The 26073-nt window shown below is 38.7% G+C and overlaps 1 protein-coding gene across 1 annotated transcript in view; it reads right to left on the bottom strand.

The window, feature by feature from the left end:
* Window positions 1-679: 679 nt before the first annotated feature.
* LOC105380760 (arrestin homolog) overlaps window positions 680-26073 on the bottom strand; it is a 45700-nt gene continuing 20306 nt past the window's right edge. Inside the window, exons 6-11 of the mRNA XM_048625963.1 lie at window positions 20276-20495; window positions 16380-16444; window positions 13509-13572; window positions 9874-9982; window positions 6794-6935; window positions 680-2013 (exon numbers count right to left, since the gene is read on the bottom strand). Coding sequence (XP_048481920.1) covers window positions 1475-2013; window positions 6794-6935; window positions 9874-9982; window positions 13509-13572; window positions 16380-16444; window positions 20276-20495 — 1139 coding nt within the window. The 3' untranslated portion in view covers window positions 680-1474. The remainder of the gene's footprint in view (window positions 2014-6793; window positions 6936-9873; window positions 9983-13508; window positions 13573-16379; window positions 16445-20275; window positions 20496-26073) is intronic.

Here is a 26073-nt window from a genome sequence, read left to right as displayed (position 1 = left end):
GAAAACTAGTCAAACTTTAAGAAGCAGCATTTAGGAACCGGCCGCGGCCCATCCTTCGTTTCATACTTCGCAGACCCACAAGAAAACTAGTCAAACTTTAAGAAGCAGCATTTAGGAACCGGCCGCGGCCCATCCTTCGTCATACTATCATTATGTACATTCTCCATTTCGTTGCCATCCGATAATTGCATTGTTTTTATTATTATAATACTTAATTTAGTTTTCTACCGTATTGACATGTCAAATTCGTCTTGTTTTGTTTTGTCTACCGTATTGACATGTTAAATTCGTCTTATTTTGTTTTGTTCTTTTTTTTTGTTTAGGTAGGTACGTCTTTTTCTCCCATTATACTCCACATCCAACATAATTATTTCCCACATCTAGTAACTTCTCTCACCAACTGAGCTTCCACAATTAACAGCAGTTTGGGTGCCACTAATGTCGCACACGGGGGGAAGTTTGTTGTGGAACCTCAACCTTTTATATATCTCGACCTTTTTATACTTTGATTTCCTTTTTTTACATAATAATTTGAATTTGTATTTATTTATCATTCCTTCAGCCGTCAATATTATCTTTCATTACATACGTTTTTCTTGACAACAAAACCCGTGTTTTCGTATAATTTTCCCCTTTAAATTAGATTATACAGTCCGCTATCCAGTTCCCAATACTTAGTGTGAAAAATGTTAGGGTACCCTAGGAGGTAGTACCTAAATTTTAATGTAAGTAATGCGTTGTTAGAATACTGTAAATTGGAAACAAAAACTAGAACCTACGCACAAATCGTTTTTAAATATTTGTATACTAATAATATTTATAATATTCCCTACTGAAGTAATTAAGTAATATTAAATTACAAAACTAATTACATTTGTATAATTCAAAATACCTATCATTATAATTACAGATTATTAAGCGTAATATCGTTCAGGTTCAAGATCCCTGCCATCGTGTCATCGTAATTGATTTAATTAATTCTCGACTACACAAGAATAATACAAATTCAAATTTAATTACAAAACTACACTAATTATCCTGATTTCTGCGAAGCTCGCCGGGTCGGCGCACTAATGGAGTGTAAAATTACACTCGATCATTCCCAAAGCGATGGCAACAAACCCGTGAATCCACCACAAAGCACTCAAATAACGAATACTAAATTGCCAATGTTTTTGTCACCTTATTCCATTCACTGGTACCTAAAACGCGTATCAAAATAGTCCGTGGTCGCCTAACACTGCCGCCACCGGTCGCTCGAGGTCGCCTACGACTGTCGCCACCGGTCGCTCAAGGTCGCCTACGACTGGCGGCGCCGGTCGATGCAGCACACGGCGCGCTTCAAGTGCTCCGCGAAGCTCCCCTTGTGCTCCTGCACTTCATCCTTGCAGTTGGACTTGATCAGCTCCCACTCGCTCTTCTGCTTCTCCTCGGCAGTCGGGCCGCGCTGCCCGGTGTCGCTCGGCTCTTCGGATCACGTGTCCGAGCCAGGGTACTTCACTATCAGGTCTAATTCTTCATCGTTCGGCTTGACAGCGCGCACTTCAGTCGGTCCGGCGAATGTCTTCGGTCGGTCGTTGATCTTGTTTTCTATGTTTACCAGGACATCAGCGACGCAGCGGTGGTCATCGGGCGAGGGTTCCGCATCGTCTCCGAACGCTACTTCTTCGTGTGGTATTTTCTCTTCATCGTTGTTGTTTTGTTTGTCTCCGTCGAGCTCGTGGTCGTCGTCGCTCTCCTTGCCCTCGAGGATCATCTTGTGAGTGGCTTCTTCAATGACGCTGTCGGTGGGCGCCTCGTTGATGCACGAGTGGGTCAGCGTGAAGGGCAGCTTGAGGGACATCTCGCCCCCCATGGCGGACAGGGTGAGCTTGACCTTCACGTAGTAGGACACGTAGATGGCGAACACGTTGCGGTCCTCGGGCGTGTTGGAGTTGCAGAGCACGGTGGACGCTAGGCTCGCGCCGGTCTTTGAGTACGAGTCTTCTAGCGCTATCCAGTTCTTCGTCACACCTGGAACAAAGAGTAGCTTGAATAGCGTTTCAGGCAGCCAACTTTTCGTAGCTATTAATTAGATACTTTATTTAATTTGTAAAGTAGTGGGTTGTATGTTTAAAGAACTTGAATAAACAATGTTTACAATCGCGAAATTAGCATACAGCCCGACTACTAAAGGCAACAGTGGCATTCCGCTTTCATTTACTTTCATATCAATGTACAGTATTCATGGCGAAAGTAAAATATTGTTACAATAAGCTCGGAATAATGAATATGGATGAACATCGCTTCCGCCAGCGTATTGGTAGTAATTAATTGAATCAATAAAATCCCAACGGCACCATAATTTCATTTATTTTGCCTATTTTACTTCGGATGCAAAATATGTTTTAGCGAGACTTATTTATAAGTGAATATTAAGAGCAGTCAAAATATTATTATGTAGATACAAATAAGAGATAGTACAGCGCAATAGATAGAAAAAAACCTGTCTTTTTTCTAATACCAATTAATAGCAGTTGTAATAATAGCAAGATATTTTTTACTAAGTTAATGAGACGCTGCAACAAAGTATCTAGCAACTTATAGGTTTCAATAAAAAGTCACGAAATATCTGCTTCCGGTATACTTTGTCCGTTTTTCGCTTTTACACGAGCAACGGTTTTCCTCTATTTTCCCTGTCAACATTGACCAAAAGAACTTAAAAAAGGCGTGAAATGAAACCTGCATTCTGTATCCACACAGGCCGCAGTCAAACCCGTTTCCGCTTCCGTCAGAGAACAAAAGTAGAGGAAATTAAAACAGCAATTTTGAATATTTGATCAGACGTACATACGTGGATCGCAACATTTACAAGCATGGCAATAAACCTCACGAATACGGTAACTCTTATTACAAAGTCGTAAAGGCGACAGTGAAATACATCGAAGGCATGTAATCTTCAGGCGGCAACCGCAGCCCATTTCGGAATATTCCACGTAGGATCCAACAAGTTTTATCGGATAAATTTGCTTTACCTCGCTGATTTCCTAACCCACCTAAATTCGCGTTGAAATGGGCCTTAAATTATGTTGAAACTATTTGGTTAAATATAGAGCGGGAAATGTGGGCACGTAGAAACGGAAAATTGTGGGGTAGGTTTATTGTTAGTGGTTTGTTAATATACGTTTCATTAAACTTAAGGGTGCTACGCTTTAAAATTTAAAAGCCCTTAAGTACTTTAGATTGATATAAACTTTTATACTAAGTATCTACAATTCGCGAGTGGATGTCTGAATAAAAGCTATCTGTTTGTCATCATACTCATCATGACGAATTTAATCCCGCAGGTACACCTTTGCAGACATTGTGAAACGTTAGCTAAAACTAACTAATCAAACTGGCAGCTTGACTAGAGTATCATATTATTACACCATCCATTGTAGCTCTGCTGAACATTGAGATACGAGATTAGTTTAACCATTAACCAATGAGCCAGCTCCGCCATCGCCCACTCGATGGAGTCGAGAGCTCGCGAGATCGAGTCACAGCGCGGTACGGGGCGCATAGCAAGCAGCTTGAGACCTGCTCGATTAAGTTCGAAACGCTTATCTTCTAACGGTACTTAGTAGCTGAAAGGCATGACTGGAATATATTCTAGATGTTGGAATGCATGGAGCCTCAGATGACGTATCAATTGTGCTTTATGGGTTTACGTTCGGCGCACCCTCGGCAGTCAGATGACAACTGATCCAACTGGCTATCCTCGAACCACGGTTAAAAAGCCTGGTTGAGCTTTATTGTAGTGTAGTAATGACATGCAAAGAAGAAGAGGATTCTAAATAGGAAAAAAACAGTACATAGTTAGCACAGTCATATGCTTTAATCTGCATGGTAACTGATTGCATGACATCCACCATTCTTTCTTGTTTTGCTAGAGTAACCCGCCTTCATAGATTGTTTACAACCAACAAACCGAAACGACGCTTTCTTTTTATCTGTCTCCGTCGGGTTTTATTAACGTGTGACGTGTTAACCCTCAGTTAACGCCGACGGTTAGTTCTTATTACAACTGGGTCAAGAAAACAACGTAACAGTTAAAGTTATGTTACGTTTAGAGCGCACGGTGTTCAACCTTGTGTCGGTCAAGGCAACGGATAGCGGATTAAGGGTTATTTAGAATCGTTTAGAGTAATCGAAAGGTGCCCGGTATTCTTTCAATTTTAGCTTTATTTATCAATTTACGAGTGGACATAAGGATTTATTTATTCAAACAACGATTTTTGGTACCCAAAAAATAGTAGTTCACTGTACAATGTATAAACACAACATACGTACGTATATTTTATAGCGTTACAGGTATGCAATTTTGAAGCTCCGAAAGGTATGGACTAATTCATGTTAAGTATATTTAGTTTGTAGGAAATTTTAATTATATTTGGGGTTAAAATTCTGTAAGGAAATCAACGTCTTTCTTACCGAATAGAATACAAAAGCTGTAAAAACACAGTAACAAAAGTACAGTTAATCTGACAATTTGGTATGAAATTACTATAAAACTTCCCGTGAAAGTTTAAACTAGGTCGTCCCAGTTCCTCGCCTGGAAATGATAAAAAATTCAGAGCTCAGCGGCCCCGCGACAAATAAACGAATCACCTGTGAGGGATAACCCGTGCTGTACTCGGTTTCATAATAATATACACGTTTTTGTAATTTACACTATATCTAGTTTGGTAAAAAAGTTATTAAAATATAGATACTTAATTGTTGTAATTTTGTTAATGATAAATAATAGTTTTTATAAATATAAATTCATATAATTTTATTGTTGTAAATAAGAAAATATGGCGGAACAAATAGTGAAAGTACATGAATTTCTGTTTGTTCACTTTTTCTACATCTTTAAACTCATCAGCTAGCAAAATAATAAGTATGGTTTGAATAAGTCAAGTCCATTATATTCATCCGTGATTAATTCTGCAAATAGAACTGAGGCTCAAGTTCCAGACGACACTTTATAAATAGCACCTAACACCTAAGTTATATTTATAAAAGTTAATTATTTTCACTCCTTTTATGAAACAGTATTCCAGTAGCGAATTTCAGAAATGGCATTTAGGTGTCACAAGAGATACAAATGAATTGGATTTACCGTGTTTCCAGGTAAATTCTGGATGTTGATTTGACTTTTAATTTCGTCCGGGACGATAAGAATAATAATAATAATAATAATAATGCGGCAGGGCAGCTTGTGGCGAGCTGTTGGGCATTAGCGACCCCACCCACCCGATGCCAGGGAGAACCCCTGTTCCTCATCTCTGGCTTGCCTTCATTGGTTGTCCAGAGTGAACACTGACGAGGAACAGGATCTCCCACCTCTTGCTTGCCTTCATTGGCTGGCTTGAGTGGTGTACCGCTAGAGCAGAAATGCTCGGAGGAAGGATGTATATCCAGTAAGTGCTTGTAGGGGTCTTGACCGGCATCCGCGATTGCTCTGAGAGCCTTGGTATACCTCTCCACCCTCAGCACCTCATGCCATGTTGCCCCCTTGTTGCTACGTCACTGTAATGTGCTAGCGACTGTTTTGGGGGGCCCATTTAATGTGTGTGCGAGTCACCCCCTGCCTTTTTATGCGTGTGTGAAACATATAGGTCAGGCAGGGGCCATAGTCCTTCCATAGTCCCAGTTACCCAGTCCATTTAGCACCCCCTTCCATAACCCTGTTATTAGTTTTCTCCATATCCTACAATAGTCCTGCACTAACCGGGGATTTTCCTTGGGTTTACTTCTATAGTCTGCACAGGGAAAATCGTCGGTTGGTGTCACATTTCATATAGATTAATGTTGTCAAACGGGCCTCTACATGTTGGCTTCGGCCCCATGCACGCCTTCCAAATGCCCGGGACCCCATGGTCCCGAGATGGTAAAGACACAACATAATAATAATAATATGTGGGGACATCTCACACACGGCCATCCGACCCCAAGCTAGGTAGAACCTGTGTTATGGGTGTCGGACAGCTGATATATCTACACAAATACATAGATAGATAGATACTAAATATAAATATCAACACCCAAGACCCGAGAACAAATATCTGTGTTTAAACAAATATCTGCCCCAGCCGGGAATCGAACCCGGGACCTTCGGCTCAGTAGTCAGGGTCACTAACCACTACGCCATTCGGTCGTCTGTAAATAAACTAAAGTTAAATAAAAATAAACAAAAGTGGCTAACTTAGTACCTAATAATTGTAGATTTTCTTAATATTTTTCTGTTTTTCATATATCGAAGCAGTGTAGATTTACAGTTTTTTATTAAATATTTTTTATATAGGTATAAGTACATAAGTATACTAGAACTTTATATTGGGTCAAATTATCTGAGTTTGAGCTTTTAAATTGCAAACTGAGCTCCTTTTTAGGAGTGTGTTCGTACCCAGGTTGTAACATAAAAGTGAAATTGGTAATTTTGATATCGAACATGTCTATTTATCTGTGAACACCGGAGCTTCACGATGCGTTCAAAAGCACGTTTTAAATTAAAACCAATGTTACCAGAGATGATAATAATCTGGTCGATAGCTTGCTTGTTCTGCAAAATTGGCTACATGGAATATTTTACTATAGAATGCCGGGAATGTTTTGACCGTTTTTAGGGTTCAGAAAGTAAAAAGTAAAAACGGAATCCTTGTTGATCTTTAGGACTACTTTGTTGTCTACCTATCTGTATGGTCATGTCTAAGGGATCGTAGACTTGAATATACCGATAAAGCACGAGATTGACGGCTGTGCTGCCTAGCAGCTTTGTCCTCACCTCGATGCGGCGTGAGTACCAGCGTGTCTGTGAGCGTGCGGTCCGGCGGCACGGGGGCTCCGGTCCCGCGCACCAGCGCCACCACGTTCTTGAACTTGCCGTTGGAGAACATGCACACGTCCACGTGCTGCACCACCAGCGCCTGCGCAGGGGTAAGGGGGTTAGGGTTTACAGCCAGTAAGAAGTACATTTAAAAAAAAAAAACGAATACCCCAACTCGACGGGCCTCCACAGAAGCCGCTCCAACGCCGGCTAAACTAAGTTAGTTTAGCTTTAGCCTTAGCTCGCATAGTTGCGCCAGTTTTTCCTGGGCCTCCACAGAAGCCGCTCCACCGCCGGCTAAACTAAGTTAGTTTAGCTTTAGCCTTAGCTCGCATAGTTGCGCCAGTTTTTCATACATGTGCGTCCACAGCAAACTATGCACTAAGAAAGAAAAACTGTCTCAACTATGCGAGCTAAGCTAAACTAACTTACTTTAGCCGGTGCTGACCGTTCGGCTTTAGTTTCGTAATAAAGATAAATTTTGCGATTGAGTTTTCTGATAAAATTCTGAATTCGCACGTAATAATTAAATTTCAATCTTGATTAATAATTAAAATTAATAAGACACGCGCCGAATACGACTGCTGAAAAGGTAATCGCTACTAATATTATAAATGCGAAAGTAACTGTGTCTGTCTGTCTGTCTGTCTGTCTGTTACTCTTTCACGCCAAAACTACTGAACGGATTTGAATGAAATTTGGTATACATATGGTCTAGACCCTGAGAAAGAACATAGGCTACTTTTTATCCCGGAATTCCCACGAGAAAACTTTTTAAGGCGAAGCGAAGCGCGCGGGAACAGCTAGTCCTTAATAATTATCATGATATATCCTTGTTGTGATAAATTTAAATCGAACCAATCATCCGACTGGAATGAAATATTGATACGGTAACAATAATGGGGATTTATTTCAGTTCATATCGGAGTTGATATATTTAAAAAAACGGCAGGCACTTTTTCGGGATTGATTCAATTTGAATCGGTCCGACCCATTGGGTCGTGGGTTTTGTCGCAAAAGAGTTTTCGGTAAAGTTAGTTCGTGACGTAATATGAAATCTAGTTTGAAATTTTATTAAAGGAATTCGTGTCACCACTGAAAAACCAACTGCAAACAGTTGGACTTGCGCACGAAAGGTTCCGCACCATTATCTGTAAAAAGTACTAAGGACCTTTTTGCAAACATTAAAAAAATACATTTCATAGTATGGGTTTCCCCATTTTTTTTTTTTTAATAGCCTAATTTGTGTCCCACTGCTGGGCAAAGGCCTCCTTATATTTGGTTCAACGATCGCGATCCTCCGCCACTTCAGACCACTCAGGTAAGCCCCATATTCTACTATTCTACTATTTCTATACCCCATATTCTATTCTATTATATTCTTAGAGGGGGCGAAGTAACTGTACGTGGCTCTCCCTAGTGGAACCTTTGTACATATCTCCTTGATTTCAGCTCAGCCGGCCTAGGGTTTCCTCATACCATCTAGTTGTTTTTTTCCAGAACATCTACTATAGTTTACTTATACCAGGTTTCAACACTCAACAGTTCACCGTTTTTGGCAAAATTGACAACGGACCTCTAAAAACTACAGCCTAAAAGCAAGTTATCAGAGAAAACTGTTAGTAAACAAATTAAATGGGAAATGTTTGCTCTTCCTAGCTCGTTGTGAGCTCAAACTGAAACGGCGGCGTTTAGTTCTATTTGTATAGTACCTCGTTTACTGACACTTTATTTGCTATGTCTGCAATAGCAAGTTCCAATTAGGTGTTTACTCAAACCTGCATTTTATTTCATGTTTTTTTCACATAATAAGTATAATGGAAAGTATGATAGGTACGTAAATATTATAATATAGACCGACGTAATTTAACACGAAGACAAATTAATGTAAGATTAAAAATATTAAAGGCCAAAAAAGTAGCAAAAATAATTTTGGCGGCTAAGCGACCCCCAGTGTGCTGGGAAATAACTGGGATTCCATTCCCACACATATTTTGTGGAGAGTTGGAGACCCTTTTTTCGCAGACTAGGCTTAGGACAGTTTAAAGACATAGATTTACTAGCACCATCACATTATTGTGGGCCAAAAGTACAGCGGATAATGTAAGCAGAGCTCTGAGGGTCTAATTGTCTCTACCATCCAAAGGTTGTCTGGTAGAGATTGCTTTAAGCAATAAGACCGCTTTTTCTGTACTATTTTATATACATATAAGTTGTGATTTTGTAATGTTTTCTTTAATGGTGCAAAATAAAGAGTATTCTATTCTATTCTAATCTGTCTGGTTTATCCGTATATCCGTTTTGATTTCAGTGTGGATAAAACAGCGAGATTAGAGCCGTTATGTTACATACGAAGCTTTTCCATGAAAAACATAAACGATATAGGTATTTACAGAATGTGTGTACTTACGCCGAATTCCACTTGTGTTTGTAGATTTATTTTCACATGGAGGCTGGTTCACAATATAGCTACCTGTATTTACTCTTGAATAATATTTACTTTAAAAAATAGGTATACAAAAAATAAAAGTAGGTCTATCAATTGAATACCTACCATAAATAGAAATAGATTAATTTAGTCTTATTTTACGTTCACAGAAGTAAACAAGTACATACAAAGTTGCTACATAATAAATAATAATATAGATAAGTACTTGGATTCACTTATTGTAGAGGTCACAATAGACTTTCATTTGTTTCTGGTTTCAGGGGGGTCACTCTCTAAATTAACTAACGAACCAACAAAAATTTTCCCGCCTTCGGCACCTACAACTACATCTCTTTGAATTAACCGTGCCGATTTCGCGACAATTCTCGTTCGTTCGGAGAGTGACCAGAACACCCCTGGGGGGTTCCTTTATACTGACGAAAAACGAACGAACGACAGCTGACGTGCAACCGGCACGTTTAATACAACAGGACAGACTAGTGGCTCTCGCAGCAGCGCTTCAAAGCTTCGTTTTTCGTCATATAGACTGACCACCCCTGGTTTCAGGGCTAAGAAGAGTTACTGATCAGGGTAAACAAGGGTAACTGACCTTGATCCGTCGCACGGTCTTGGAGGAGTGGTTGGCGACCACCAGCCCCACGTGCAGGGACTCCCCGTGCGAGTACGTCGCCTTGTCCAGCCACGCCTCCAGCTCCACCCTGAGAATAAGAGAGACGGTTATGTGGGGGACATCTTAAACACGGCCATCCGACCACAAACTAGGCATCTGCCCAGTCGGGAAAAGAGTCCGGGACCTTCAGCATGGCAGTCAGGGGACACTAACCACTGGACCATTCGGTGGTCAAATAATCATCCTAAGGGTGCACGAAAGGAACTTCTTCAACAGTCGCTTCACTGACTATTGATTTGATTTGATTTATCAATGGTCATCACTATTGATTTGATTTGATTTATCAATGGTCACTATTGGTCTCCGATAAGCTAAGAGCACTCATATATTTTCCTCATCCGCCATCCATTTTCCGCACTCATCAAGCTACAAGACCTTACGGTCACTTACGGTCTAGCGGAACTGCCATGTAGACTCTACCACACCCTACTCAGTCGTGGAAACACCGTAAGGATCAACTACATAATATATTATAACAACGATATAATATTATTTTCATAAATAGTAGCAAAGACACAGTAAATATTTTATTTTATGACAAGCTTTATCAAATTCACAATCGGAAAAGGAGCCGGTGAAACTCGTAGTTAGCTCTGTGCCATACGAATAAGCTCTGTATTATCAGTTTACTGAACCTAACCTAACTTGTTAAACCATAACACATTCACATTGGTACTTGGTGGGTGTATGTGGTGACGTCGCTTCGTTACCAAGCTCAAAATTGAACTATTCCCAGCATAATCAGTCGGATAACAACGCAATTTGGCTATGAGCTCAGCTTACAAGGCTTCTCCTAATACTTGCCACCCTATTATGTAACTTTCAGCCGGCACTTTAGTGATCCTTTTATTGAGCAGAAGTTCAGTAATTTTGTTGTTGCAGATTTTTAAACGACTTAAAAAATGGAGTTCAGTAATAATTGTTGTTGTTTAGTGAAAATTGATGAACTAACCAGGTGCTAATAATTATTCTTACTTATAAATTGAATGCAAATCTAATATTGGTACTACGTTGTCCTAATAAAAATTTAACTAGTTATAATTACAGTCTAAATAGAAAAAAAAAACTGTTCTAAGTTTTTTAATGCCATGTTTATTTTCGGCTTGTTTTGAATATACAATACAATGTAGATATGTAGAGTAGTAAAACCTTATTTATTTATGTAATGAAAATTCTCTAATTGGGTTCCATAACTTGATTATGATTGTGTGAGCACATAGCAACAACCTTTTTGGGTCGTGACATGAAATATTAAGTAATAAGGTTGATTCATGTGTGTGATGGGGTGTGAATATTCATCACAGTTCATATAATTATCACACTTTAGCCCGAGCTGTAAATATATATACAGTGTGTTTCATTAAATTTAAAAGGATGATATTTGGTCATGGTCACTAGATAATTTTAGATGCAAAGGTAAAAAAATAATTATAATTCTTGAATTCAATTTTATTAACTGTTAAGCGATTTGTATAAACCTGAAACCATAGAATAACAAGTACAGTAGTACTCGTTATTCTATGCCTGAAACATATCCTAAACGTTCAGGATCGGGAGGATTGTTTCCCAAACTACACTCGTATTAAACTTTTATACTATTCACACTGAATAGTTAACACGTTAAATTACTAATTCCGTAACCTCCTAGCTTCACATTAGGCTCAATGTTGTTACTACCTAATAGTTAGGTAGGTACTATATGTACCTAGTTCGAAAATAGAACCACCACATTCACCTCCGCCATCAATGATTCAGACCACCCTGTAGACTGACGCGTGACGTCACGGCGATGTCGCTCAACTCGATCGTGAATAAATTACTTTCAGCCCTAGACTTCTATTCCAGTGGAGATATAAATAACGGAAATTGATAAGCAGTTAGGCAAATCTGCATATTGTATACGTATTACAAGTTTAGAAAAACTACTGGATAACGAAAATAAGTTTGTTTTATTAAGTATTAATATGTTTTTCAGTGACTCTTTTTGAGTGATCTTTGGCCAAGATAAAAAGCAAAAGCCGGTAAAAGCTGGATGAGGAGGGCCGTGGCCATGGTAGACGCATACTCAATCACTCAAAAAGTATATATATTTTTATTTCACATTAACGCTATGGATATGACGCTGCAAATTCCGTAACGCCGTAACGCTACAATCAGGCAGCAGGCCTCCTTAAAGTGGCACATTTCTACGTTTAGGGTATAAAGCCTTAATTATTTTGCTATCCCAGTACGAACTTGAGGTAGATAAACAAGAGATTATCTCAAACTCGGGGGCTCTATCTATCTTACGACAAAATATGAAACAGAGCGCTACTGCGCTGATCACGACTCCATCTACGATGTGTTAAAAGTACCGAATGCATGGCAGCTCTTATTCGTAATTTTTTGTCAAGCTAGAGAACCTAGAGGTACACTACAAAGCAGAAACTTTCCACAATCCAGCCGGTTGAATCACTTCGCGGTGTCTATAAATACCAACAAAGCCCTAACCCTAATTGGTTATACTTCAGTTTTCTAAAGGCCACCACACTGAATGAGGAAAACCGCGGACAGAAATATACAAAGACGCTACAAAGACGTTACAACTGTCACATACAATACACGTCTGTTGTTGAGCGGAAAAATACCTGAGCGAATCACCTTGTCAAGACTTGAAAAGGAAGATGTAGGTGATGTAGATGCAAGGAGTTGTGTGTGGGTGAATCTGCCTTAAAGTAAGGGCTCGCAGCCATCAGAGATATACTGCAATGTGTATGTGTAGTGTGACCATTATGGTTATTATGTAACAAAAAACAACAACTCTAATGGATATGGCTAATGCTTGCGTTTGCACAATGGTGGAAATAAGTATGCATGCATATTTCGTACATGACCTCAGACGAAACATGTCCTCTATATACAGGGTGTTGCAAAATTGGTATACTAAGCCGAAACCTACGTGTGCAGCATGTTATATCTAAGCCCGAAACTGAAATCAGAATTTGGAAATTCGCGAAAAAAAAAACATTTTCCAAAGTAAAAAGTCACGTGACCAACAAAGTTTCTATGGAAAATGTTTTTTTTTTTCGCGAAATTTTAAATTCTGATTCCAGTTTCGGGCTTAGATATACCATGCTGCACATGTAGGTTTCGGCTTAGTATACCCTTTTTGGAAACCCTGTATATATATCTAGATTATACATATTTACCACTCGCAAGAATGAACTTGAGACTTGACCTTGACTCAATTCTTCGACGAGAGAGAGAAGTAAGATGGCGGGGTCGGGATGGGCCCGCACTTAGCTTAAACACTTACCTGAGGTCAAGTCCCAAATTAGTACTAAATAAAGTATGATAAGGAGAAATCTGAGGGGTCAACTACCCTCTTCACCTTCTGTATGCTGTAAAGTCTGTTTTTTAATCTCAGATACTACATTGACAGATTCTGAACGGTTCATCAAAAGTCGATTGTCCCATGATTAAATTAAGTTTTATTAGCGGGACAATCGACTGTTGATGAACAGTTCAGAATCTGTCAATTTAGTATCTGAGATTAAAAATCAGACTTTAGTTACCTTCCATCCGACAGTAGGAACGGCTTCTCGACGGCGGCCCGCGGCGGCGCCGGCTCCATGTTCTCTGCAACAATATAAACAGCATCATCATCATCAGCCTTCTATAGCATAAAAAATTAAAATATACCGAAGTCGAAAACAGACTCACATAATTATGATTTGATAGCTGTTGGTGATTTTGGCGACACTTGCTTTGGAATTTTATACAGAGGAAGGAGGCAACTATAGATTATACACTATAGAGGCATCACCATGCCTGATCTAATTCTTTATCTGCCCGATTCTTTAAACACCCCCGACATTCAACAATAAAAGTAGCATAACTTTTGAAATACATATTTGAATCTTTTCGTCTGGCGTTAAAAAATGCACACAATAAACAATGCAATGAACCTCCTCCATTGCTCGAGGGTTATTGTTATCTCCACGCTTGGCAGTGTGTGTTTAAAAAACCCACTCTCGGCACATGCTTGTTTCATGCCGTGTAGAGTGCTCCTAAGATACTAAAATGCTAGGATTTCATGAGAGCTAATATAAATGCTAAAGAGTGTGTCGCTATTAAACGTACGGTGGCCTGCGCCTAAAAGTATACAGGCGGAGTTTTTAAAATAGCGATCCCTGATGATGAAGGGACCAGCTACATGTGTTATAAATCCGGGGACGTGTTGTGTGTGATATATGTAGCAGTGGTGTTTATGTGGATGTGCTTGAGCAGCATGTGAGCTTGAGATCGCTATTTTAAAAACTCCGCCTGTATACTTTTAGGCGCAGGCCACCGTACATACTGTCTTGATGGAAGTCGGTCGTAAACTCGTATCTTAATTGACACACAACACGACTGTGTCTCCTCACTACTCCTTACCGAGTGTGTTTATAAATAACTAAGATCAGGATTCAAGTTTAAGTGAGTAACAATGCGAAATTAATACCAATGTGAAAATTCATTTGTTTTTCCTGGTAAGAGACTGAAAAGTCAGTGCAATTCTATTCTATTCTATTCTCTGTGGGGGTGTAAGTACCTGCACCTGGCTCTCTCGAGTGGAACCTTTGTGCATATCCCCAAGGTTTAAACTGCCTTTCTAAGCTTGGACCATTTCCCACCACGCTGGTCCACTGCGGGTTGGTGGGTTCACATATCTAGATGTGCTAAAATCTAGATGGGTATGTAGGTTTCCTCACGATGTTTTCCTTCATTGTACTTAAGTTAAAAGAACTCATTGGTACAATTAATACCAATGTGAAAATACATTAATTTTTCCTGGTAAGAGACTGAAAAGTCAGTGCAATGTGATGTGAATAACTCACCGACATTTCGGACTCAGTGGCGCGGACGAAAGTTGAAATAAAAGTAAATCCCTGAATTTATTCCACTTAGCTCAGTGCGCTGGTAGCAGCCCACTATATACTTTCTTACAGCACAGTAAAGTGGGAGATAACAGTTGAATGCTTCTGAAACCCGAGCTTTCCCTGAAAAGCTACAATATTGTGTTTTCAAAATTGAAAAATAGTGAAAGCGTATTTAAACAGAAATATGAGACGGTTTCATTGTTGAGCGCTGATATTCTGGGGTATATGTAGATTTAGGTATTTTAAGGAATTTCAGTTTAATGAATAAGGCTTTCTTTATATTCCTGCGCGTCAGAATTCACACATATATGATGAATCGTATGATATGATGATGATACATAATAAAATGATTTATGTTGGTTAATTTATTATTAGATTGGATTTATTTTAGTATTTTTTTTAGTTTAAGTAGATCTTCTTAATATTTTGGCTTTGAAAACTAAAGCTAATAATGAGAAACAAAAATACTTAACAATGTATAGAATAATAAATAATTATTTAAACATTACGCAAGGCAAATTAAACCCTAGAGCCTTATTTTGTAAACAAACTGTTGGAAAAGCTACGTTATTCCGTGCTCGTCTAATGGTAATTTCCCACCAAATTGGCGATAAAAGAAAAATATAACGGTATTAACTCGTAACCTCGCAATGTTCATAAATTTATAAAATTTAATGAGATTTATAAAAAAAACTAGTTGTTCCCGCGAGCTTCACTTCGCCTTAAAAAGCTTTTCCGTGGGAATTCCGGGATTAAAAGTAGCCTATGTTCTTTGTCAGAGTATAGACCATATGTATACCATTTGTACATATATGTTAGAATAAGTTTTTTTTTTTGTAATTTTTGTCCATGCTTTTGTGTACAAATAAAGAATATCTATCTATCTATCTATCTATACCAAATTTCATTCAAATCCGATCAGTAGTTTTGGCGTGAAAGAGTAACAGACAGACAGACACAGTTACTATCGCATTAATAATATTAGTTAGGATATGTTAAAGAAGTATTTTTAATACAACGTTTTTAAAACGTACGTTAAGCTCAACGATGTGCGGGTCTATTTGTGGCTATTTCGCAATGAAATTGAGTCAACGCGTACCCTTTTACAGCGATTTCAATATGAATAGGTTTTGGGCTGTCCTGTCTTTTTGACACGAAAGTTACCTACCCCTCTAACTTCGTTGCAAATATCATAATCGAATAAGGGCTGATTTTTCAATAGCCAGATAAAAGTTATCTGGGGAATAATGCTGATGCTGTTGCATCAGAATGTTTGTCTGAGACAGTGACAGCAACAATTTTATTCCTCAGATAACGTTTATCTGACTATTGAAAAATCAGCCCTTAATCTAATATACTGAAAGGGTACCAAGAGTTGATTTTTATACATAAAGTCTGAGAGGTATTGCCACACTATAAGCACAACCAGTATTATTAGCGACTTAACTATTGCAAAACTAAAACTATTGGGTTATGTATAAAATATTATAATATTCTGTACAGTAAAAAAGTCGCTTCACTCACCGATTTCATCCCGTTTATTTCTGCTAGTATTCGTTTCTGAATCTGGTTTCGTTTTGGTTTTTAGCCTGAAACAAACAAAAAGTGAATTCAAAATAAACGAAACGAAATATTCAAAGTCTTTTACACCTTGTTTGTACTTGGTTTATATGTATAGCGTTTTCCAGTGTACGTAATTAAATTGTTGAATTGTGTTTGAGGTGCTGCAATTAAAATATAATTGTTTTAAAACAGCCCAAGTTGTTGGCAGCAGTGGGTTTATTTTATTATCCACGAACAACTGCGACAGACTAAAGCGGTTTAAAATCATAAATAACTCATTAAACAACACACCGTGACATAACCACAACCATTATTTACACAATAAAGAGTTAAATAAATAAATTATTATGTATGCATGTATATTCTGATATTAATGTATGTATAGTTGTATACTTATGACATTATAAAGTATTCAATGCATACACTTTTCAGGATTCAGAGCATCTTTTTAAGAACGTATCGGATCTATGACCAAAACTGTATGGCTGAAGCGCTACGGAAAGTGCTACGATGTTTAAACCCGCTACGGCGTAGTAGGATGACGTAGCAAGTAAAACTGGCAGGAAAACACTTTTTCTTTTTCTGCACACTTTTCTCTCCGTGTAGTGTACTTATGTTTATGAGTCCCTTGACATGAAATATGTGTTTGGTGAACCTTCTGTGACGCCGTGCGGCCCTGGTACTTGCGCCCGCTTAGCCGGGCTTAGCGGACGTGACGGGAGTCAAACCTGCGATCCAGGGCTTCTTAAGAAGTGTGTGATTCACACGGACGTTGTGAGTGCGTTGCGTTAGCACTACGTAGATTTATATAGTTACAAAAGTATGTACCAAGAAGGACCCTAACGCAACGCATTTACAACAATCATATGAATACGGCATCACTATGTCTGCAAAAAGGTTATCTACGAGATAAAATCACGCTTCACTCTCTTAAATTATGTTCCGACAACAGCATATTTTATCACACATTTAGCTTTTGTCTTATCTCCTTTGTGGCAGTTTAGTAAAATAAAGACCTCCGCGCATTTAATTTGCATAACTTAAATTTCTTTACATTTATCAAGCATTTGTTTTTCATTTTCTTAACTCATATGGCAAAAACGTTTATAATTTTATAAGAAATTCTATGGTTTGCCTCAGAATTAATATGTGTGCAGGTTTCATTATAGTTTAATTAAACTATAAATCCTACAATGAAACATACTCGTAATATTAAATCATATAATTATAACAATCCATTATGTTTCATATACGAAACATGTTCAATTCAACTATAAATAAACATGGTGTACAAGTTACAGAAATGTGAAATCAGTGATGTGAGATAATAGAAATTATTTCTGGTTTGCTAGTCACTTGTCAAGTAATTTACTGTGCACATCAAAATATACAAAAATAGAACAACGCGGGCTCGGGTGTATACGAATATCATAATTCTTTTGGACTTGGATGACATGACGTGTTCAAATTAAACTATAATAGCAGATAATTTGCTATAGTACAGTCACGTACAGTAGAAGTTTTCAACTGAAGTCACATAATTAGTTTTAAAAGGACTGTCAAAGGGTTAAATTTCAAAAGCTGTTTTGAATAAATAATATTAAACATAAGCAATTAATAAGGTTAGAAATGCTGCAATATTCCGTAGTTATAGTAATTAGAATCTGCCTGCGACCACGAATCCAGCAAAGTAATCCAAAACCCGATTAAAAGTTCATGTTTGGAGTTAATGACACACGATTTCATAAATTTTTAATGTACCAAGATTTAAATAGCATATTATTACCTACATGCAATAATTATGGTACAGTGCCAAAACGCATCTATCAAAATTCGTTATTTAACATTAACGGTAGTATGTACAATAATAATTATATAAGACATCAGCGATTACAATACACATTCTTCAAGTTATGACTTTGCAAGTTGTGTAAAATGCGTACAAAAGCATAGTAGAATGGGTTTGGTTTATGATACGATGCATTTCATTCTTCAAGATAACGAAACTTGTAGGTACTATTTACTGTACAAAATGTCACAGTTCCCCTGAAAAAGTTTGTTGCAACGCCACTATTATCATTTTTTTATGTATCATTTTTCAGCAGAGCATCCGAAGTATGTAGGTACTCCAGTTGCGAAGCTCTAGTCAGGCGATTACAGCATCTAATATCAGGCAATAGAGTTGCCATTGGCGTACCCTTGACCCAATACCTCTTATTGCTAAAGGGGGCAGGCAGCCAGGTATCCACCGGGCAGACCTTTGACACTCGATCGAATAATGCTCTCAGAATGTCTGTACGTGTCCATTAAAAGGTAGTTTCAGAGAAACGGGTATTTTATTTTACTGCCTATTTCGCCATTTTAGATGGAATGTTAGTTTCTATACAGTTTTAGACGTTTTCACATTGAAGACGGTACAGAATAACACTACGATAAATTCGTATTGCAACAGTAATGTAAACACGTACAATGTAAGTTTTGGTGGCTGATAAGGTGAAAGTGATTCTAGTGTGCTCCTGTCATTTTGAGCAATTTTTTATGCCTTTTAGGAATTCGTATAAAATGAAATAAAGTCTACTAAGTAATGTTATAAAGCAGTAATTTGTGAGGATATACACTTAGCCTGTTTCCATGAGCTTCACTTCACCTAAAGTTTTCCGTGTGAATTCCTAGAGAAAAAGTAGCCTGTATTAGACCAGTTTTTCCTTTTTCTGCATACCAAGAAAACCCGTTCAGTAGTTTGTACGTGCAAGAGCAACAAACATTCTTACAAACTTTCCCCTTTACAATAATAATAGAGTAGTATGAAGTATGAAAGCTACACGTGTATCATCCTAAAGTAATTTCTCAAGAATAATTAGTTCCAGCCTTGTTTCAACAGAGTTCATTAGATTTATGCGGCATGTTAGCACAAACATTTGTGTCAGTTGAGACAGGAACATTAAACGGTCTAGTCTGCTGGTGTCACATCCAACTTGCTCAAAGGCCGAGATTCACAGTGTTTGTAGCCGACTTGCCTAATCTTCAAGATACGAATCGGCAATTTAATTAATAGTTATATGTACTGAAAATGCCAAATAACTTAGCAAATGCTTAGCAATAATGACATCTGTTCGCATGATTATTCGTAGTAACTTCAAGAATTGAACGAGTAATTTATTTATATATATCATATTAACTACAGTGTGAATACTTTCATAATATTAAATGGAGTCATAGATATAATTTGAGATGGTGCGTGGATCTTATTTCTATCATCACATAATATTAGATGTATCTCTTTGTTGAATGTTTAATACATATTAAGTAGCTTGGAAACTATATTAACTTCACAAATAGCAAGGCCCAATTGTACTGTACAAGTGTACTTTCTATGAAATTATTTATGAAGTCAAAAATAATTTATTATTAATAAGTAACAGTATTATGTAGCAGGCTTCTTGGTATTCTGCTTCGCATCTTGATTATTTCCAAGCTATTATACAAATGGAATACCTTCTATCTGAAAAACTTGGCGTGAAAAATAAAAACATTTTGATCTATCATACAATGAAACCTGCACATTTAATTTTCGAGTTCTGGTGTTTGGTGGTGGTGGTGGTTATAGTCACCCGTGCTTAGCGATGGCGCTAATAAACTGAGGGCTTTGCGGCTTTGCATCACTAGTCACTACATGGATGGGACATCATTACAATGACTCCATGGTTACCTCACCACCATTAGTCGGCAGACCACTGATCCGTTGGTCCGTGCCATCAGGAAAGTGGCTGGTACAAACTGGACGAGTGTGGCTCAGAACCGTATGACTTGGCGTAATATGGAGTAGACATACGCTGAAGAAGAAAAACTAGCTTTACCTCAAGACATTGTGGTGCGCAAGCGCACTGAGCACGTGCGGAGACGGCGGGGGCCGGGGGGACGCCGCGGGGGCCGGGGACGTGGGAGCCAAGGACGCGGGGGCCGCGGGGGACAGCGCGGGGTCCGGGGGCGGGGGCGCCGGCCGCCCCGGGCCCTGCAGCACGCGGATGCCCATGCGCACCGTGTTGCGACGAGACACCTTCTCGTCTGCTCGTTCCGCTGTTGGAAGAGAGAAATAGAGAATATTTATAAAAAAATATCAAATTAAAATCATTTTATGGTGTCAGTACAAAGAAAATTGCTAAAATATTGTTTGCCACCATGGTGAAAGTATTGGCCAGTCAGATAAGCGTCAGTCGCTGACTGACCAGGGTATGCCTGAAGTACATAATGAACTTGATGAAATAATACAAAATACTTAATTACCTACTAATTACACACTAGGAAGAGTAAAAGCTTCAGAAACATTCAAGATAGATTTTCTTCATATACTTTTTAATATTAGAGGCTCGCAAACATGATTAAATTTACATTATAAAATCTGATACGGACTATGCGGTTTCCACCACACAGGATAGTGCTGTAAAATGAACGAGTTTTCACTTCACATCCCTTCATAATAATATACTTCTGTCACACTTGAATTATACAAGTTAGACTTTTACTCCAACGGATTACAAGCCATTTCTCTTTGTAGCTCAGCCGTGGAGTGGTCACCTTGGATAGGTAGAAAGGCAGCTTTCCGTATAATACAATTGCATAATTTATCTTTCGTTATGCAAATGTAGTTTGCCGTGTGTCCAGCCGTAGGGATGTTCAGGGAAGCATAATGTTCCTAATTGCCTAGTTTTCCAGGTGGACTAGTCGCAGTAAAGACCGGTGCGGCGTATTTTCATAGCAAACTAGCTTTATTTTGCTTCGCGTCGCTTCAAAAGATTATCCGTGGGAATACCGGGATTTGAAAGGGATTATAGAGATGCATTATTAGCACACCAGCAAATAGGACTTAAATTTTCGTATTTCGAAGAAGTGCTTAGCTTAATTCTCCCTCGCTCACATCAACCTCAGGATGAACGGGTGGAAAATCGAAGAAGTCAAATGCATTTGCTCAGCCAGACCATCGTTCCTGTCAGGTGAGTTTCCCTCCTTCCCTTTCCTCTTCACTTAATAGTTCACCGAAATTTGTGCAAATTATGGCAAAAGATTCCAAGGCATTATGAAATATCACTGCGATACATTAATAGTTCTCAGTGCAAAACATCCCACGTATGTTCCATTGCTCGGCAGGATTATTATTGCTACTGCTGCGCCCTCGCGCCAACCAAACGGGAAGTGGATCGTATAAACTGGCTCTAATTGGTACAATTTTGGCTTTAAATTGTGTTATTCCTGCAAACCTGTTCCGAATTGCTGGTACGCTGTGTGTATACATTATGGTCGGTTCCAGTTTGCAGCTTTTTAATCGTTAGCTAGTTTTGTGTTGCATTCCAGCAACTCTGATTTCAATTAAAACATTCACAACAATAGCCGTTTTGTGCAGTCAAATATTGGCTTTGTTGTTAGGTAAAGCTCTAGAATGCAGATTATTAAATAACTCGTACCAATCAACCACATATTTTGAATATATAATAAGCTATGCTCGTGGTTTCTCATTTGCTTATCAGAAATGTAGTTATTCGTAAGAGTACTAAACAGCCAAACATTAAATTTTAACTGCGTTAGTAAAAAAAAAGTGCGGGTTGGTATTGCTTTATAAAAATCATATCTGGCAAATATTTCAGATTTCATTATTTATTCAACGTAAAATATTACAATTATTTGTTGATAGTTAAGTCAATAGTCAGTATTGCCTCACCCTATTTTTCCGGAAATAACAAATGTATAAGTAATTGTTGGCAATATCAATCAACGTATACAGCTCGGTCGTTAAAACAGTATGATGATGTAAAGTTTACGATACATGACATAACGAGGGCAATTACATATTGTCCCTTGTTAGTCCGGGTATTTTCCAACAATGAGACACAAAATAATCCAAGTTCAATCCCGAAAGTGTAGTTTCTATAAAGTAGTAAAAAAAGTCTTAGAACCAAAGTTGTTTAGAAAGACGAATTGCGTCACTATCTTTCAGATATACATTTAAACCTGGGACAACCTATTTTACTTTTATTTATCTATGAATGACCTATAAGAACTTGGTTTACATTTTCAGTGACAATAATCGTTATTGGTCAAGCTATAATAAAATTATTTAAAGTACTTGAGTATGATACGACCTACGATACAAAACAAAAAATAACTAAGTATCAATAAACTCCAGTATAATACCATGCAAGTAATTAATTCATTAAACTTTGAAACCACGCAGTCTGAAGCCGTAAGTTTTAAGCTCTCGTAAGCAGTAGGTAGACTTCCCACACGCGTGGAAGAATCTACCAACTTTTACAGTAGCTTTACGAAGTAATTGATCTTCAATATGTATCCGATGTTATAAACTTCCAAGTTAGTTACTCGTAGATTAAATTACTCCACGCGCTTATCGAGATGGCACAACTTTAGTTCTAGGCTCCAATTAAGTATCACAATGCCCCAAATTGTACTGCTCATTTAATAGCTAGAAGTACAGGGTGTTGCAAAAAGGGTATACTAAGCCGAAAGGGGGTGATTAAAGATTCTGAACAACTTTATTTCTACGAGTTTTGCAAATTCGCGAAGAAAGTAATTCCCTTTTTGCAACACCCTGTATAGCAAAATTTTCCTCCATCCAGTATGGACCCTCCTGTTGTAACGTAACTTCAAGATGCAGTAGCGAACTCACAGCAGCTCAAATAGCCCTGTTAAGTTCAATGTCAAGAATCCCCTCGATTTGCTAAAAATACTCTTGGAGACTCTTCGAGTGTTGTCCAAAAAATGGTCAGCCTTCCCTCAATATGGGCACTTAAACTTCTTAAGCATGACTTAAGCATCCTTTGCGTTACATAAGGCTTAGGTAAGGAGCCCTACTTGTGGCTCTTGAGTTGGAACTTGTCCTTGTAAGAGGAGTACTCATCAAGTGAATTTGCATGTAAATTAATATCTGTTGTAGGTTGTGGTGGAGTAAGCAATTTGGCGATGTCCTTGGAAGGTTCGGTTATAATTGCTTCGGCATGTTTTGGCGTAGCTGTTACATGTAATAATTATAACAAAATTCTGAAACTCTTGTAGATAGTACTTTTCATATCGCGTTGAGAGGCTTCGGAGCCAGCATCTAAATCTTATAACGCTACGATATTGTTTTAATTATAATTAAATGAACTTTTTAACTCTATATACCAGTGTTTTTCAACCTGTGGGTCGCGACCCCCTGGGGGGTCGCGAAGCTTCTGTAGGGGGGTCGCCAGAGATCGAAATAACTGGGTATTTCAGTGAAAAAAAAAACCATAAAGACAATTAATTTAATTAATATTTCTTGATATTGTATATATGATAGATCAGCGATCATTTATAGGCATTTTACTCAATCCTTGCTAGCATAGATTTTTATAGCAAACTACTATTAAATCTGGCCAAAGTCTGTAGTTTTCCCGAGAAATCTTTTGTTGATACCTACAATTAGCTCGAGTCTACTCTTACTTTATCTTGCCTTCCACAGTAAATTATTAAATTAGAGAAGGTTTTTTGATTGATTCAGGTCATGTTTGCTTTCAATGAATGCAGAAAATAATATTATCTTTAGTAAAATACTAAAAAAAAAAAAAAACACGCACTCACGCCTTGTACTAATGTACTCCCTTGCGGGGTAGGCAGAGGTGCATTGCTGCACCCACTTTTCGCCAGAGTGTTATGTTAGTCCCAATGTAATAGGGGGCGAGCCTATTGCCATTTTACGGGCACATCCAAGACCCGAGAACAAATATCTGTGTTTAAACAAATATCTGCCCCAGCCGGGAATCGAACCCGGGACCATCGGCTCAGTAGTTAGGTCACTAACCACTACGCCATTCGGTCAGTAAAATACTACTGTGTAAAAAGTATCGGGACTGGATCAATAAAACAAAAAATGATTGTTATGAATCATCCAAATTTATTTTATCACCTTCAAAGTATGCTCCTTCAGAAACGATACACATACGCCAACGAATTATCCAATCATCACAAAATTTTTTTAAACGCATTTTTCAGAGTTGTTTTTAGTACTCGCGGCGATTTTTCCTTACATTTCCCGATTTTATCTTCTATCGATTGAAAACAGTGCCTCGAAGTGGTATTTTGAGTTTTGGAAAAAAGAAGCTAGAAGCGTGATACCTGGTTAATATGGTGGTGGTGGTTTTCAAAATTACGTCTTAATTAATTATATTACTCTTTTCAGATTTTTCAAAGTGAATACAGAGGCTGTTAATAATAACAGAAATGAATTGTACAGGATGTTGCAAAATGGGTATTTTTTTCGCGAGTTTTGAAATTCTGATTTCATTTTCCGACTTAGATATACCATGATGCTTATTATACCTTTTCGGCTTATTATACCTTTTTTGCAACACCCAGTATTTAACATAACTAATAAGATACTTTGACTATATTTAGGACCTTTTAAATGGTCGCCAATAAAACAAAACCCAATTTTTTTTCGGCCCCTTTATACACACCTAAATGTTAAAAAAAACCGAAGGGTCAAGAGGGTCGCGTAATATTTTTTAATACCAGGGGGGTCGCGTCATGAAAAAGGTTGAAAAACACTGCTATATACTATACGTCACAATCCACAGCACTCAGTCGGCAGCTAACAGTTTGACTTTATCAATTACTAAAGTCTACGATTTGATTTGATAAGTCCCTCAGAGGGCCTAGTACGAGAGGCAAGACGCGCACGCCATGCTTCACGTCAAACATCGCGCGGCTTCGAGAGCGAGTGCGACGCAAAACTTTTGTCACGTCTTAATAGCGCCCCGTGTTACTAGCCCAGGACGCATGGATGGCAGGACGATGTAAAACTTTTGTCACGTCTTAATTGCACCCCGTGCTAGCCCTTCTGGACTAATGGTTTACGTCGCGCTCATTCACATCGCTCGGCGAGTGCGACGGAAAACTTTTGCCACGTCTTAACATACACATCTTGGGCCCCGTGTTAGGTGGGGGTCATAGTGAATGAGTTAAGCTAACTTACCGATATAGGCGCGCACGTCGTCCTTGCGAATTTTTGCGATGAAAAACTTTTGTCACGTCATTAATGCGTCCCGTGCTCGCCCTTCTGGACAAATGGTTTGCGTCGCGCTCACTCATATTGCGCAGCTTCGAGATCTAGTGCGACGTTTGTCACATCTTAATTACGCCCCATGCTAGTCCTTCTGGACAAAATGTTTGCGTCGCGCTCATTCAAATCGCGCGGCTTCGAGAAAACTTTTATCACATCTTGACGTGCACGTCTTGCGTCACAGAGTTAAACTAACTTACCAATATAAGCGCGCACGTCGTAGGAGGTGCCGATGGGCGCGCCGTGGTACTGCTTGGCGGGCACCAGCTGCACGCTGGGCGGCGCCAGCGGCGTCAGCTCCAGGCGGAACGGGTACGCGTTGGAGCCGAGACGCTTTATTAACGCGTCCTGGAGGGCTAGCACGGGGCGCAATTAAGGCGTGACAAAAGTTTCTCAAAAACATCGCGCACCCTTAAGAGCCATCGCGACAGAGAAATTATATCACGTCTTAATTGCGACCCGTGCTAGCCCTTCTAGACAAAAGGTTTGCGTCGCGGTCACGCTTTAGGCTGCGCGATGTGAGTGAGCGTGATTCAATACTTTTGTCACGTCTTTAATGCGCCCCGT

Source organism: Plutella xylostella, chromosome 15, assembly GCF_932276165.1.
Source record: "Plutella xylostella chromosome 15, ilPluXylo3.1, whole genome shotgun sequence".
Taxonomy (NCBI): domain Eukaryota; kingdom Metazoa; phylum Arthropoda; class Insecta; order Lepidoptera; family Plutellidae; genus Plutella; species Plutella xylostella.
The sequence above is the reverse complement of the archived record's forward strand: the minus strand, read 5'-3'. Positions and strand labels throughout refer to the sequence as shown.